Source organism: Pan paniscus, chromosome 15 (assembly GCF_029289425.2).
Source record: "Pan paniscus chromosome 15, NHGRI_mPanPan1-v2.0_pri, whole genome shotgun sequence".
Taxonomy (NCBI): domain Eukaryota; kingdom Metazoa; phylum Chordata; class Mammalia; order Primates; family Hominidae; genus Pan; species Pan paniscus.
This window is the reverse complement of record NC_073264.2, coordinates 38,623,289-38,640,231: the sequence shown is the minus strand read 5'-3', so window position 1 is coordinate 38,640,231 and position 16,943 is coordinate 38,623,289. Positions and strand designations below refer to the sequence as shown.

At 34.8% G+C, this 16,943-nt stretch overlaps 1 protein-coding gene across 50 annotated transcripts in view; it reads right to left on the bottom strand.

Moving 5' to 3' along the window:
- MIPOL1 (mirror-image polydactyly 1) overlaps nt 1–16,943 on the bottom strand; it is a 387,061-nt gene that overhangs the window by 261,434 nt on the left and 108,684 nt on the right. For all 50 annotated transcript variants that reach the window (XM_063596040.1, XM_008957156.6, XM_034937464.4 and 47 more), the window contains 2 exons: nt 14,375–14,408; nt 13,945–14,115 (listed from right to left, as the gene is read on the bottom strand). In XM_063596040.1, coding sequence (XP_063452110.1) covers nt 13,945–14,115; nt 14,375–14,408 — 205 coding nt within the window. The remainder of the gene's footprint in view (nt 1–13,944; nt 14,116–14,374; nt 14,409–16,943) is intronic.

Sequence of the window (16,943 nt, the reverse complement as noted above, 5' to 3'; positions counted from 1 at the left end):
GGTCATCTTAGATGTATTGTGATGTCAAACATGACTTTCTCAAAAAGATAAAACTAAAGAGTGATATAAAAATATCAGATCAGTGATTGCTGTTGAGAGGTGGGAACATGAATTGATTGGATAGGGCATGAGGAAACTCTGGGGTAACACTGTAGTAGTGTTCTGCATCTTGATCGTAGTGGTAACTATACAGTTGTATGCACTTGTCAGACGTAGAGAATGTGCACTTAGTTTTCTATATTTCAATGTGCATAACTTTTAAATAAAAACAAAATAACTGCAATAATACAGAATTCCATCTAATGATATACTATGCTGAAGGATTTAGAAGCCAATATATTGATGCCTGCATTTACATGAATGCATCATAAGTGAGACGAATTGATGGACAGAGGGATGCCTAATAAATACCTAGATAATGCGATAAATCAAGTTTAGCAAAATATAATAATAGATTCCAAGTGGTATGTATACAAACATTCACTGTAAAATTCATACAAATTTTCCATATGTTTAAAATTTCTCATAATAAGATGTTGGGGTCAAGTCTGAACTTGGAAAAGGATGGAAAAGGATATAACATTCAGATATATAAGTAGACATTACGCAAAAAGTATTACCAGAAATAAAAGTGGGCATTTCATAATGATAAAAGTCTATTCTATAGGAAGTTACAGTAATCGTAAAGACCTTAGTACATAATAAAATGGCTTCAAAATAAATAAAATGAAAATTCACAGAATTAAAAGGAGAAAAATTAATCATAATCATTGAATACTTTAAACACCTCTCTTGATAACTGACACAACATACGAACAATACATCTATGCACAACAACTGGACAACACGATTAACCTATTTGGTCTAAATAACATACGGAGACAATACTACACTCAACAACTACAGAATATACAAACTTCATGAATTGTCTAAGAAACAGGGCCTATTTAGGGTCACAGGGCAAGTATCAAAAAATTTCTAAGGATTGAAATAGTATAGCTTATATTTTCTCACCACCAGGGAATTAAATTCCAGCTCAGTGACAGAAAGATAGCCTCAGAATTTCCTAATGTTTTAATATTAAGCAACATACTTTTAAATAATTCATGGGTCAAAGAAGAAAACAAAATTAGAAACTAAAAAATATTTCAACATATATAATAATGAGACACATATATAATAATGAGAAATGGCATATCAAAAATTTATGGGATGCAAAGCAGTATATAAAGAAAAAAGTAATCATTTTCATGAAAAGATCAATCATTTGGAAGTCAATATTGCTAAGATGCCAATCTTGCTTTAACTATTCTTTAGAGGCCATGCAATCCCCATTAAATACTACCAGCTTGAAGAATAACAAGCTGAATGAAGAACTGAGAATAGCTGCAGAAATACTGAAGAACATTTGACAGCTGGATCCTTACACTATCACAAATTAAGACTTACTATAATGCTACAGAAGTTAAGACCATGGAGTATTATTGCAGGGATAAAAACCTACAACAATGGAACAGAACAGAGTCCAGAAACAGATCCACACAATAACCTAAGTCATTACATAGGCTCTACTGCAATTCGTTGTTGGGAGGATGGGGAGACACAATTCATTAATTGCATGATGCTGAGACAAGTTGACTAGGCATCTATATGAAGAAAATAAATGACTTTGACAATATAAAAAGTATTTTGAAACTGATCAGGACCTAAATGTGAAAGCTAAAATAATCAAGCTTCTAGAAGAAAGCACAGTAGAACACGTTCAGTGCTATGGGAATGGCAAGGGTTTCTGAAACAGGATACAAAATGCATTAACCATAAGGAGAAAAAAATGATAAATTAGACTACATTAAAATTAAGAATTATTGCCATCAAAAGACAGCATTAAGAGAATAAAAATGCAAGCCACAGACTGTATAAATATATATAAATTACATAAATCAATAAGAAAAACAACGAAATTTAATAATGGACAATAGCCTCGAAGAGATATTTCACAAAAGAAGATATCAAAATGGTCAAAAAACATATAAAAAGCTACTAACATCATTAGTCATTAGGGAAACACAAAATACAAAATAAATCAACAATGAAATATGACTATACACCCATCAGAATGATTGACATTAAAATCAGTAATGATACCAAGTATTAACTCTCACAACTGGAACAACTCACTTACATTGCTGCTGTAAACTGGCACAACTTTGGAAAAACATTTCGCATTACCTAATAAAGCTAAACCTATGACTCAACTATTCTTTTCTTTTGTATGTGCCTGTATATGTATCAAAATAAATAAATGCTTAGGCCTGCCAAAAGATATGTTCAAGAATCTCTATAATACTTCATGCGTAATAGGTTAAAAATGAAAACAATCTAAATTTCTGTCATCTGTTTAACATGTTTAATATGCAAATAAATCATGGCATATTCACACAAGGGAACATCACACCACAATGAAAAAGACACATTATTAATAATTATTAACAATACAGATCAACATACAGTAGTAACACTGGGTGACAGAAATTAGACACAAGGAGTATATAACATATGATTCCTTTTATATGAAGTTTTAAAACATGCAAAATGACCCATGGAGACAGAAGTAAGAGGAGTGATTATCTTTGGTGAGAAATTCCGACTGGGAAGAGACAAGAAAGAGCCTCCTGGAGTACTAGCAGTGTTCCATATCTTGATCGGGATGCTGCTTTCAAGGGAACACACATATATAAAAATTCATCAAATCCTTCACTTGAGATTACTTCCCTTCAAGTTATACCCTCATTTACAAAAATAGAAGCTTCCATAGCTTTCAAATCTATTCCTCTCCTTGTTTTTCTTGTTTAGAACCTCATCACCTCTTGCCTCAATTATAATAGGTTCCCATAATCATTGGTCTCCTCAGACTTATATTCATATTACTCAAGGCACTTGATAAAGTCTTGCCCAGAAATCTTCCTCAAGAGTAGCACTTTCTGCATTATCAGAAAACTCAAAAACTGCAAGTTTCACATTGCCTAGAGAATTAAGTCTATATTTCTTAGCATTTTATCTGCTTAAAGTCCCCAAACGAAATTTCAAATAACATTCCTAGGTACAACTTTTCTAAGAAGGCTATTTAGAAATATATATTTATTTTTAAATGTTTGTATTCTTTGGTCCGTCCTTTTCATTCCTGGGAATTTTCCTTGAAGAAAGAAACATGGATGTACATAAAAATTTAGTTACAAAAATGTTCCCATTCTCAAAACTCTCAATGGCAGGTGAGTTAAACAAATCTTAACATGTCCACATTATCAAAGCATGAGACCAGGTGCAGTGACTCATGCCTGTAATCTCAGCACTTTGGAAGGCAGAAGCAGGTAGATCGCTTGAGCCCAGGAGTTCAAGACCAGCCTGGGCAACATGGTGAAACCCCGTCTCTACAAAAAATACAAAAAAATCAGACTAGCGTGGTAGTGTGTGCCTGTTGTCCCAGCTCCTTGGAGGCTGAGGTTGGAGGATCACCTAAGCCTGGGACGTCAAGGCTGCAGTGAGCTGAACCACAGCCATGATCACACCACTGTATTCCAGCCTGGGTAACAGAATGAGACTCTGTCTTAACTAACTAACTAACTAACTAACTAAATAAATAAATAAATAAATAAAATGAAGTAAAATTATGAGAATGTCTAACAAAATGTCAAATCAATGTGAAAAATCAGGCTACAAAGTAGTATATACAATACAATAAGTATTGAAAAAAGACAATCTACATATAACTTTCTAGGAAGTGAGCTTGGGGGCAATTTTTTCCTTCTTTTTGCTTATCTGTACTTTCTAAAGTTATACATACTTTCAAGAAGTTGTAAAAATTTCACAATAAGAAAAAAGTAATTACAACAGATGAACTATCAACAATATATTTTAGCAAGACTGACTGAAAAACATGCATAAGCAAATAATTGTATGATAGGAAAGCAAATTAACAAACTGACAAGGGAAAAAATTAATGAAAATCTTACAGCCACTGTAATTAAGAATATCAAATATGTTCCCTACTTTTCCTGAAAAATGAAACTCTAAATGTTATGCTTTATTTTCCTTTCGAGTATAACCTTTTTGTCAAATTTCTAATATTTTAAACATCATTATTTTGTATCTATTACATGCTAGACACTATGCTAATTATAAGAAGCACAAAGTAAAGGCAACACTAAAAAAGGAGAGGTTAAGACACTAGGATATTTGATTATTTCCTCTGCTAAAGTGAAAAGATAACCTCGAAGGTTACGTCATTGACCAGGATTCTAGGTATTCTAATCAAGTGGGTTTGTTAGCTTATGCTGCACTCCCTAATCTCAATCTGCTTTATCACAGTGACTGCTGGTCATGCAGATGCCAAATGAGGAATTCATAACCAGGCTAGGAAAGTTCTAGCACCCATTTCTGAATCTTGAAATATGTGTCATTATATTATCTTCTCAGACCTTAATTTCTATACTTGTTACAACAAGGAGGAAATTGTTTTCAAGTTTTAAATTATTCATACTTTTCCTTAGATATGCTTCCTCTTTTTAACCACTTCTGAATCTGGCTTACTGACTGTGTGATAAAATATGTATCATTTAGGGTTTTTTTCCTATACAACCACATAAAAATTACACAGAAAAATATCTGGAAATCACTAAACCTAATAATTGCAATATATTCGAAATCTTTATTTCTAGTGCCTTTTTCTCTTGACTGCAAATCACTATAGCACAATTACTTGACAAACCAAGAATTCTAATACATGGACTTACCAGTTTTTTACTATCCGGGACCTTGCCTTCTGTGATACCACACTCTCCTCAGTTTCTTGCTATGTGCCTCATCACTCCTCTTCCTCTTTACATAAGGGAGAGTCCACGGTGAGGGAGAGTCTGGAATTCATTGCTGTAATAACTCTCTGGTCCCTCACCCATTAAAATCTCAGTCTTAGTTAAAATCAAATATCTACTACACCACACTACTCACACCACACTCGAGATTGGAATACTGCTAAAAGAAATCACACAACTTCCCTGACACGTTTTTAAAAATTTAACTACCCTAATTCTTAAATGTGCATTCAGCTCTGCCTGGCAATCCTACATTTCTCTAGTTATGTTCATTTATATAGAAACAAAGACAATGATTTCAAACTGTCTCCACATTTCAAATCTTCAGCACCATCCACTAATCCACTGAAAATCTAAATTAATCTAACATTTTAATAGAGGATGACACTGCACCCCCAACTTCCCTTTACTAAATTTATCAACTTGCCAGCATCTGTATCTATCCAAATTCTTTGCATACATCTGTTAAAATGAAAGTAGTTTCCCTGTTCCTAACAAAAGCCAATTCTTATACTTATGTTCTAGAACCTATTTCCTATCAATTTACTCATCTATTCCAGGACTTGGTACTGCAATTATCTTTTTTTGTTTGTTTGTTTGTTTGTTTAGATGGAGTCTTGCTCTGTCTCCCAGGCTGGAGTGCAGTGACACAATCTCGGCTCACTGCAACCTCCGCCTCCCGGGTTCAAGCGATTCTCCTGCCTCAGCCTCCCAAGTAGCTGGGATTATAGGTGCCTGCCACTGCGCCCAGCTAATTTTTGTATTTTTTAGTAGAGACAAGGTTTCACCATGTTGGCCAGGCTGGCCTCAAACTCCGGAATTCAGGTCATCCACCCGCCTTGCCCTCCTAAAGTGCTGGGATTACAGGCTGCAATTATCTTTTTTATCCCTGAAAACATCACTTTTCCTTTTTCCTGGTTCATTTTTATCAATACAACAACCACATGTGCTAGAACATCCCATTAAAAAAAGAAAGGAAAAAAAAAAAAACTCCCAAGATACCATAAGCCCTCTCTCCATCTAATGCCAATTTTTCTGCCTACATTACAGGAGGGGGAAAAAAAGTTGTATTCACTGTCTGCACTTCCTCTATTTCCATTTTCTCCTCAAACACTCCAACGTTGCCTCTGTCCTGGACGGAACTCCTGTCAAAGCTCTCAACATCATCCATGTGATCAAATCTATCTTCACTTTGCTTGAATTCACACCACTCAAGGGAACTGACTATGCTCATCTTTTAGAAACAATTTCTGGCTGGGCATGGTGGCTCACACCTGTAATCCCAGCACTTTGAGAGCCCAAGGCGGGTGGATCACCTGAGGTCAGGAGTTCAAGACTAGCCTGGCCAACATGATGAAACCCCGTTTCTACTAAAAATACAAAAAATAATTAGCCAGGCATGGTGGTGCAGGCCTGTAATCCCAGCTACTCGAGAGGCTGAGACAAGAGAATTGCCTGAACCCAGGAGGCAGAGGTTGCGGTGAGCTTATATCACGCCACTGCATGCCAGCTTGGGCAACAGAGCAAGATTTGGTCTCAAAAAAAAAAAAAAAATTAAATAAATAAATAAACAGAAACAATTTCCCCTCTTGCCTTCCCTGACACCACACTCATTTCAATATCCTTCTACCTCATTCAACATTCCCTTCCAATCTCCTCTCCTGGCTCCTCCTCTTTTGCCCAACTGCTAAATGTTGACACACCACACAACTTGGTCTTAGCCCCTCTTCTCTTTGGTGAGCTTTCCCCAGTTTCATCTAGTCCCACAGTTTTACTTATCCATATCCCAATGGCTGCAATAACCAAGTAACTGCTCAAAATTCTTGAATTTTTAAGAATAATCTCAAATATACCATATCCAAAAGAGAATGTAATACCCCTCCCAAAATATGTTGATCCCACCCCAAAGAAACTTCCCCATCACAACAGATAGAGCCAACACAGTGTTCAAGTCCAAATGCAGAAGTTAGCCTTAATTCTTTCTGCTCCTTTATGTCCAAATCCAATTTGTCTTCAAGGCCTACTTATCGTACTTTCAAAATATTTCCCAAATCTGTCCACTTTTCTTGATCTACACTTGTTCCTCTGAACCACCATCACTTTCATCTTTTGCTTAGACTATTTCAACAGCTTTTTTCTTTCAGTCCCTTCTGCATTTAGATGCAATATCTGCTCCTGACCATTACCTCCAAGATCATACAGACTTGTCTGCTGCCTATGTCTTCTGCCTTATCACTTATAAGTATCTTCCTTGCTCACTGTACTTCAATCAAATGTAAGGTTGGCACTTTGATTTGACACTTTAAAAACCTAAGCTTGTTCACTCTCTCTCAGGGCACTGTTGATCTCTTCTTTTCTAATGGAATGCTCTTTCCATAGCTCTCTGCACAGCTGGATACTTCTCTTCTTCAAGTCTTCAAGTCTTAGAGCAACAATTCATCTTGAAAAATAGGCCTGCCTTGACCACCCTATTTAAAGTGATAATCCCACCCCCCAGCTGCTGTCACTATACATTAACTATTTTCATCACACCACTACCTGAAAGTACTTTATTTATTTGTTTGTTCACTATCTACATTTCCATATGAAAACGTAAGTTCCATAAGAGTAAGAACCTTTTATATCTGGATTATTGCTGAGTTCCCAACACACAGCACATAACAGGTACTCAATAAAATGTGGATGAATGAATAATATTTCACTAAATGCTTTTAGTTTCATGTATCTTGAAATATCTAAAATAGCCAAGTTCAATAATTCCACAAACATAATAAGTAACTTCACATCCAAGGGACTGTGATTGACACAAATAAATAAACAGCTTCTATCTTCATGCAAGTTCATGATAGTAGGAAAGCCAGGCATAAAATCAATTAACTGTAATACAGTGTGATAAGGCCTGTAACAGGATACAAGGTAAAATATGGGCACAAATGACATAGTTATCAATATTGCTTCATGTGAGTGATCTTTACAGAAGAGATGATATTTAAAATGGCTTTGAAGTATAATGCAGACAAGTGAGCAACAAGCAGAGAGGAAGTATGTTCTAGTAAGAGGGAAAAACAGGCTTAAAGGCAGAAAGAGTCAAAAAGAACAGACCAATGCACTTTCCATGCATTCTTCAGCAGTCTTCCTAGAATTTTCTTCATTACATCACTAGATTGGATTCATGTCTTCCTCTTACTTAGTTTACTCCTTAAGCTTGGTGCTTGTTATAGGCTTGCAGCCTATATTGGTAAAGGAATCTGAACAGTGAAATGTTTAGCTGAATTTCTTTAATTACCCCTTGATTCTTCCATGGGTTTTCTATCAGTGTTGAACATGAAAGATCTCTGGATCTGTACTTTTCATTACAATATTTGATAAAAAAATAAGCCACTAAATTATCACAAAAGGTGTGCTCATTATATTTCATCTAAAGGAGCAATATAAATATCTTAGAAATATTTTCAACAATAAAACCAAGAAACAAGAGTACAGAAATTAAAAGAGTGATAATAAATTTAGATATATAGAATGACTCATTTCTAGAAAATAGTGATGAGTTCAGATTCTCCGTATAGTGTTCAGAAAACAGAAATGTAAGATCACTGATTTGGCCTTAACAGGCAAGAAGAAACTAACACCTAGAAGACACAAAAGTAGAAGGAAACCCAAGGAAAGGCTGAAGGATGCGAAAATACCTGAAAAGCAGAAACAGTGCTAGTTTCTGCTTTGCCTTGCTGTGCTTTGCTCCTAGAAGTTTTTAGCCTGTATGCACCTTTTCATATAGTTTCTGAACTAATTATAATCAAGCCTGGCAATATAATCAAAGCTCCATTCTCATCAGTCGATGCCAATGAAATTCATTGAAGAGTCATAGCATATTTTCCATTACGTCTATAATAGAGTCCAAACACGCATGTACATAAAGAATTTACCACTTTCTTCCTTTATACCTGCTGTACTCTAAGTTACTATGACAAGACTTTTGCCTTCTGTTTTGAGTGGTCCATGTGGTTAAAGTCCATAAAGTCCATACAGTTACCCCCATTCTCATACCTGACTTATTCAGGTCTCAGGGGTTGGGCCCCTCACTTAGGTACCAGCAAGGGTCCAATCAATGAAGAGCTCTACAATATTATCCTTCTAACTACAAATAACAATAAGACCCAAAGTCTCCAGGTGCCAGGCCTTGCCCATTTATGTATACCCTTATAAGTAAAACATAGCCCAGAGCTAGCCTAATTTTGCCAGAATATCTAGGAATAATTACTTGAATTACTGTATCTCCCAATAAAGTCAGCCCTCAAAGCTAATAAATCACCAATCCTGGCTAGTTCAATAATTTTCTGTTGCTTATTGATGTGTGACCTGAGTCCAATTGTGCTTCTAAGCCTAGCCCTCATGACTTAGGACATTACTGATAAATATTTGAATATATTTGATACAATATGATTTATTTGTCAAATGTTCTGAGACCAATTCTAACACCAATGGCTAGATATTAAGAGAAGATGGGTATTTGACTAAAGTGAAAATTAGTGACAGATCAGATTCCTTAATTTGGTGAACAATTTAACTAGATGGCTCCTAAGGTCCTATGAAATTTAAAATTCTATAATTCTATAAAAATCTTTCCAATTAAAATTCTAAATTTTTTGTTTGTATAGAGTAATAATCTGAAAGATCCTGGAAAAGGAGAATAGTGAAGAAATGGAAGTTTACAGCTTTATCTTCTGATTCCAGATATTTCTACAATTCAAATAAAATAGGGAAGTGTGAATTGGCCAAAAAAATGATAAAGAAAGAATAGAGGACTGGTTGGTAAGATAATTCCTTGATCAAGCAATTGCTAATTATAATTTTTAAATTAATTCTATGAAAGACTTTAAGGCGTTTGGCTCTCAGTTTGAGATAGAAGAGAAATGAAAAAACAATTTGGGATAAATAAACAGTATAAGGATTTATCTGAAAAAGATAACATTTTTAACTAGGTCAATTAAAGTAAATAAATGATTTTGACTTGATTTGAAAAACAAAGTAAGATATCAAGTGTATCAAAGTCAACAAATTATAACTGAATCTGAAATTTTTAATATCTATATGGAATGTGACTAAAGTTCTCCTAGCACTATACAGAAGACATAATTAGAAAATGTCTGATGCTAAATAATAGCTTTAAAATCAAGGCTGGGCAGGTGGCTCCCAACTGTAATCCCAGCACTTTGGGAGGCCAAGGTGGGCAGATCATTTGAGGTCAGGAGTTCTAGACCACCTTGGCCAACATGATGAAACCCCATCTCTACAAAAAAAGTACAAAAAATTAGCCAGGTGTGGTGGCACCCGCTTGTAATACCAGCTACTTGTGAGGTTGAGGGAAGAAAATCCCTTGAACCCAGGAGGCAGAGGTTGCAGTGAGCCAAGACAGTGCCACTGCACTCCAGCTTGGGTGACAGAGTGAGAATCCATTCTCAGAGTAAGTAAAAAGTTAATTAAATTAAATTAAGGCAAAATCCCTGTGGTATTCTTTCCCAAAACTCAAAATCTCACTTTAATCATGAGAAAAACAAACAAACCCAAATTCAGAGATATTCTATAAAATATGTGAGCAGTACTCTTCAAAATTATTGAGGTTATGGAGGAAAAAAATACAAGGAAAGATGAATAGGCTGTCACAGACCAGAGACTAGAAGGACGTGACAATTAAATGCAATATGCTACCCTGGATTGGATCATGGAACATAAGGACACTAATGAAAACTGGTGAATTCTGAATAACATCTAGAGTTGAATTGATACTAATGTACCAATGTTGGTTTCCTAACTTTAACAAACATATCACAATGATTTCAGATAACAAAATTAGAGAAAACCAAAACTGGGTAATATATGGGAGCTGTCTATATTGTACTATTTTTGAAACTTTTCTGTAATCTAAAACTATTCCAACAAATTTATTTTTAAAAAATCAAAGTTAAAAAAAGATTCCATTCAGAAATATAAGACAATAATTCAAAAGTGTAAGTATACAATGACTGTAACATAAAAATTAAAATGAGTATTTATTGAGCCAGAGGGCTTGCAAATAAGCAAATTAAAATAACTAAACAACTCCTTTCTCATAAAACATAACCATAAATATAGTGCGGTGGTATTTATACATAACAACTTGTCAGCAAATATTACCAAATGTTAACTTCTTATTTATTTATCCTTTTATACCATGAAAGTCAGTGGAGGGAGAAAAGATAGGAAGAGGGAATGAGTGGCAGTCAATTTAATTATGCTCTATGTGCTTATTTTAGTTAACTTACTTCCATGTCTAGACAGCATGGAATCATTTGTGGTGAACGAATGCTTCATTCAAGAACAAGAAAAGCCAGATTTAATGCAAAAATCATCTGCCTAAAGGTATCAGAGGGCTGTTGCTGCAATAATGGCTTGAGTGTCTAAGATTCTGAAGAGGAGTTAACTGGAGAGGAAGGACTGGAGTATCTGCAGTTATTTTTTCCCCCTGAGAGTGTCATATTCTAGGTATGGGGAAAACACTGAGAAATCAGGCTTTAACTAGGCAAAGAGCTCCTGCTGGAAGACAGAGAAACCACCCAAGCTTTTGACAGCTATTCAGGGCTGAAGTGACAAAATGGAGATTTGAGACTTGTTTCTGAACCAAATCATTTGCCAAATTCCAAACTTCTACAGGTCTTTAAGTTAAAAAGCTAAGCCCTCAAACCTCTGAAAAAATATTTGAGTTTTTCCACAGTCTTCCAGTGCTAAGGAAACACACACTAGAATACAGGATCGTCCAGGAGTCGGGCCCTTGTAAATACTCAGCTCTCAGTTTGGGAGGCCTCATCCAAAATACAGGGGTGAACCACAACTAGGCCAAGACTTACCAAAACTTCCACTCAGCCTCCATGGGAGGTGGTAAGGCATTTTGGATAGCAATGGAAATGAACTAATATCAAACATTTTATGAAGTAGGAGAGAAAAGGAACAAGTGGTTAAGCGATCACCTTGTGAAGGCCAGAAAAGATGTGAACTAGTATGGAAATAGAGAGATTGTCTTTAAATAGAAGCATGTAGTTAGAAAAAAGTAAAGTAGAAAAGGCAGAGCACATGGGTGCAAATGCAGGTAGGCTAGTAGATGAAATGGCTGTGGGCATGCAGAAGTTATCTTTTTAACTGGGAGGAGAGGTGAGATAACTAAGGAGAAAGAAGAGATAAAATAGTCCTCTAGAGGGGAGAGTGAATAGACAAGCAAAAGGCCAAGAAGTTGCCAGGCAACACTAAGAACCTAACCGAATATATTAATAGTTGGTCATGGATTTAAGGTAAGTACAGTCAGTAAATTTGTGTGATTTTTCTCCTGCCTTACAAAGCTGTGAAGATACAAAACAGATACAGAGATTCATTTAACTAGATTTTGATTTTGCTGGGTGAGCAGGACAAAGGAAGAGGGCAAAGAGAAATGAGGGTATATTATGTGCAAGTTGGCGATAATTATAATGGGCTATGGAATTTAAGCCAGATGTGTGTGTGTTGGGGTGGGGGAGTAAGGACATAAGGGGTTTGAGGGACAGAAAAGAGTTAGTAGGATTGATAGAAATAAGCTGAGGCCAGGCGTGGTGGCTCACATCTGTAATCCCAGCATTTTCGGAGGGCGAGGTGGGTGGATCACTTGAGGTCAGCAGTTCAAGACCAGCCTGGCCAACATGGCAAAACCCTATCTCTACAAGAAATACCAAAAAATTAGCTGGGCTTGGTGGTGCACACCTGTAGTCCCAGCTACTCAGGAGGCTGAGACAGAAGAATCACTTGAACCTGGGAGGCAGAGACTGCAGTGAGCCAAGATCACACTACTGCACACCAGCCTGGGTGACAGACCAAGACTCTGTCTAAAAAAAAAAAAAAAAAAAATGCTGGAGTCAGAGTTCTAGCATGAATGAGCTAGAAAGATAGCAGCTGGTAGTCAGAAAGCGGGAAGCTTGACATTGAGACTCAGAATGACCAGGAACAGAGTATGACCACAGAGCAGATAGCAGATACAGTGTGCAGCACACAATGACTAAAGTAGAGAAATTTAGGAAATAAGAGGCTGCAATTTTTGAAAGGATTATCTACATAGGAATTTACATCACCAAGAATTATGACAGGAGTAGGCTGAAGAAAGAGACATTGGAATAGGCCCAAAAATTTTAACAAAACAAGAGAAGTGACATAGAAGTGTGTACATGACTACAACAATAGTGTGCACTGGGTGGTACAGTCTGATGCATGAGTTTCAGAGCTGGAGGTATTTAGGGAGTGAAAAAGACATTGATCTGAAAACACTAACAAGGCCAGGTGTGGTGGCTCATGCCTGTAATCCCCAACACTTTGGGAGGTCGAGGGAGGAGGATCACTTGAGGCCAAGAGTTCAAGAGCAGCCTGGGAAACAAGGTGATACCAAATCTCCACACACACACTAAATAAATAAATAAATAAATAAATAAATAAATAAATAAAATAACAAGAAACAAGCCTCCAAGCCCAGTGGTATAACTGGTATGAGAGAGAGCACAGCCACTAGTTGAAAGGACTGCACTGGAAGCAGTGGCCTGAGGGAGGTAATCAGGTTTCAGGTAGAGCAGGAAGGTGTAAGTAGCATTCAGAAAAAAATACATGAATAATTTTGATCCATTAATCAAGGTTTACTAAAAGGTACTGAATTAGGCACTGGGAATAAAACAGTAATATAGACATAGTCTCAGCCTTCAGAAAACTGTAATTTAAGTAAGAAGTCCCATATAAAAGTGATTAGTTGAAAAAATATAACAATTTCTATAACAAGTTAGTCTGCAATAAAACAAGTTTAATTTTATTAAGAAATGAGACTGCATTAAATTTTATTTAAAATGAGGTTTCATATTTTGAACAGTAGTATAATAAAATACATAATTATTTTAATATAGCTAATCACTGTGGTATTAATTATGTGCTAAAAATTAATGTGAATTAAGAATATCTGGGCCAAAGTCAGTTTTTAATGGTTAAAAAAAGAGAGAGGAAAATGGTAAGTATATGCTTTTACAGATATATGCAGAGTTACCTTAGACAAGGCAGCATCCCGTTCTTCTATTAGTGCACTCATTTCTTCTGCAGTTATTCTCATTTTACATTCCTTGGTCTTGTAGATTCTATCCACAATTATAGCTCCATTCTTCTGAATAGCTATCCCTGTGTCTGCATTGTTTATTCTGTTCAGTAATTCCTGTAATGTCTACCAACACCATTATATGTTAGTCAGACATGAAGTTTTAATATATTTTATTTAATATAGGGTTTTAATTAATAGGCACATGTGAATTGTAAATTGACTGAGTGAAGTTATTGAATTTTCATATTGCAGCAAAGATGTACATTATTAGTGTGTCAATTCTTCTTTTTCCCACATCTTAGTTCTTGAAACCCACTCAATTGAACTTAAGCCTCTAAGATATAAGACTGACATCAAGAAATCTCCTCAGAGAATGGCTTACCATGTCATTTTCTTCAGGGTTAATATTTTCTAGCCTAGAAAAAAGGGACACAGAAAGCCTGATCAGTAGCATTTCCTTAGTGCAGCAAAATGAGTTCGCTTTTTAAATCTTTAGAACCTCAAGTAATTTCATTCGACTAGTCTTTAGAGTCAACCATGACACTGAACATATTAAAGTGCCACCTGCTCGACTCCATCTTTCAATAATGCTCCATATCTTCTGCACTGACTTCAGACTGTTAAGTTATTAATGTTTACTGCTATATATGACTACAAGGATCAATTGTTCATATGTGCTTAGATGAAGAAAGTTCCCCAGTGATAAAAGCACTCATTCTCATCATTATATTTATTCCTGGACTTTCCATTTTTATCAGAAACTGTATTTCCTCTCTTTTTTTGGACACCATCATAAGTAAAACAAGGCTAGTATTTTTATTACAAAGTTTAACTATGTTCCCTTAAAAGCAATGACAAATAATTACACTAAATTTGAAGTAAAAATCTCTTGCTGTTACCTATTTGTTATTATGAAACAAATGCACAGGAAGGCTGACCACAATTTTTAGACGACTGTTATTTTCTTCTTCATAATATATGTAGAATTATTCAACATAAAGACAAAAAATACAAACTGGCTCCCCTCAGAAATGCATTTTGTCTTTTAAGAGTCGTAGTGGCTACTGAAATGTTTGCTGATGTTGAGAAATTAAAGAAATGCAGTAAAGGTAAAGAAAGTAGTTTTAAATTACCTACAAAATGTCTATAATATAATTTAGGCAACCATTCAAAGTAATTAAAAGAAAATTTGTGATATGTGTTAGTGAAAAGGTATAGATTCTAGAAAGGATCTCAATTATTTTAAAATTATACTAAAAAGTTTAGATATCCAAGTTTCTGTTTTCTCAAGTTTTCCCCGTTTCTGTGCTCCTGTGATTTGACATTTACCATAAAATAGGATACTAGCCAAAGATAATAGAAGACACCTAATAAATATGCCATAAAATGGTTCCAAACTTCATAACTGGATAAAATTACTACACTCATGGAAAAGTAGTACTTTTAGAACTTAGTATTTTAACAGAAAAAATATATACACATATATTAAAGAGCTATTTCTAGACATAAATAGTATCAGTTAACAGGAAGGTACAGTAATTTTAAGTTATATATAATTCAGTGTATCTCAAACAACTAACATCCACTTAGGTTTACGTTTCAAGAAGGGTAACTACTTTCATCTCTTATCTTTTTTTCTTCAAAATAAATGAACAATTTTCAAAGATGCTGCCTAACAAAAGTTTGCTCTACAAGAATTGTGAAGATAAACACTTCTTTTCATCTTAATTGAAAAACCTAACAGAAAAGTATAAGATAATAAAATTCTTACATTTATTTATTATCATAGTGAAAATATTTGAAGAAAATGAGTGGCATTTAACCAGCAGTAATTGGTTGGCTAAATACGATTTCTAAGGAAGTTATATGTGGTGAGAAATATTTATCTTATGTTATCTTTTATTGCCATTCTTTTTAGCTAAAATCAAAGTAAGATCTAATTATGGCTGCTACCCAATAAAATCCAATTAAAATGCTTATAAACTTCACAATTACCTTGTTAACCTTGATGATTTAAAATGTGAACAGATACAGGACAATTAAATATTTGGACTGTTAGATTCCTCTGGAACCTTTGCAACAACAAAAGACATTTAGTTACCAAGGTTATAAATCTCTATTTTTAGTTTCAAAGAATTTTATATGACCAGGAAGGAAATAACAGTAGGTTACCTAGTCTGTATATTCCAAATAATCAACACACAAAAAAAATGTGTATGGAATTTCTATGTAATATTTAAGGCTGTCTTCAGGCATTGCAATGTAAAGCATTACTTTAAGGAGAGGAAGATGAAGAGTTCAAACGTTTTAAATTAACAGCTTTCAATAGGAAAGGTTTAAGATAATTGTATTTAATCTAATATTAAAATTCCCTACTAATAATTTAAACATTTTTTAAAAATCAGAATCAAAAGTTCTTATCAAGGGCTATTCCAGATCCCTGGCACATGAATTTAGTATTCAGACTTTAAATAATTTGTGTGATTGCTGCTAAAAGCACATAATATATACTGACTTGTCATTTTGCCGATAAGTGAATTTCAAGTATGTTTTTGGTAAGGCTACTGTGCTAGGTCTGACACACAGGATGTAAGTGAGCTAAGTCAGCCACTTAGCATTTGGATCTCAATCTTGTTTTGTTATTATTCTTTATAACTGATATAATTATAGTGATAAATGGCCAGGAAAAAAATATATAGCTAGTTAAAATAAAAAAATGATTACTTCAAGATTTGAAAATCTGCATAGATGCAAGTAACTTTCAATACAAACATGAGTCTGGAAAGAGAAAAAGTTGATACTTGTATTTCTCTACTTGTATTTTTTTAAAAGTTTCAGGAAATATCATGGATATCACAGATATTAAAGATAGATTATGTCATAATTTAGTCTCAAGTAGATTATATAGAGTAGGGATCAGCCAAGTTTTTCTGCAAATGGCCAAATAGTAA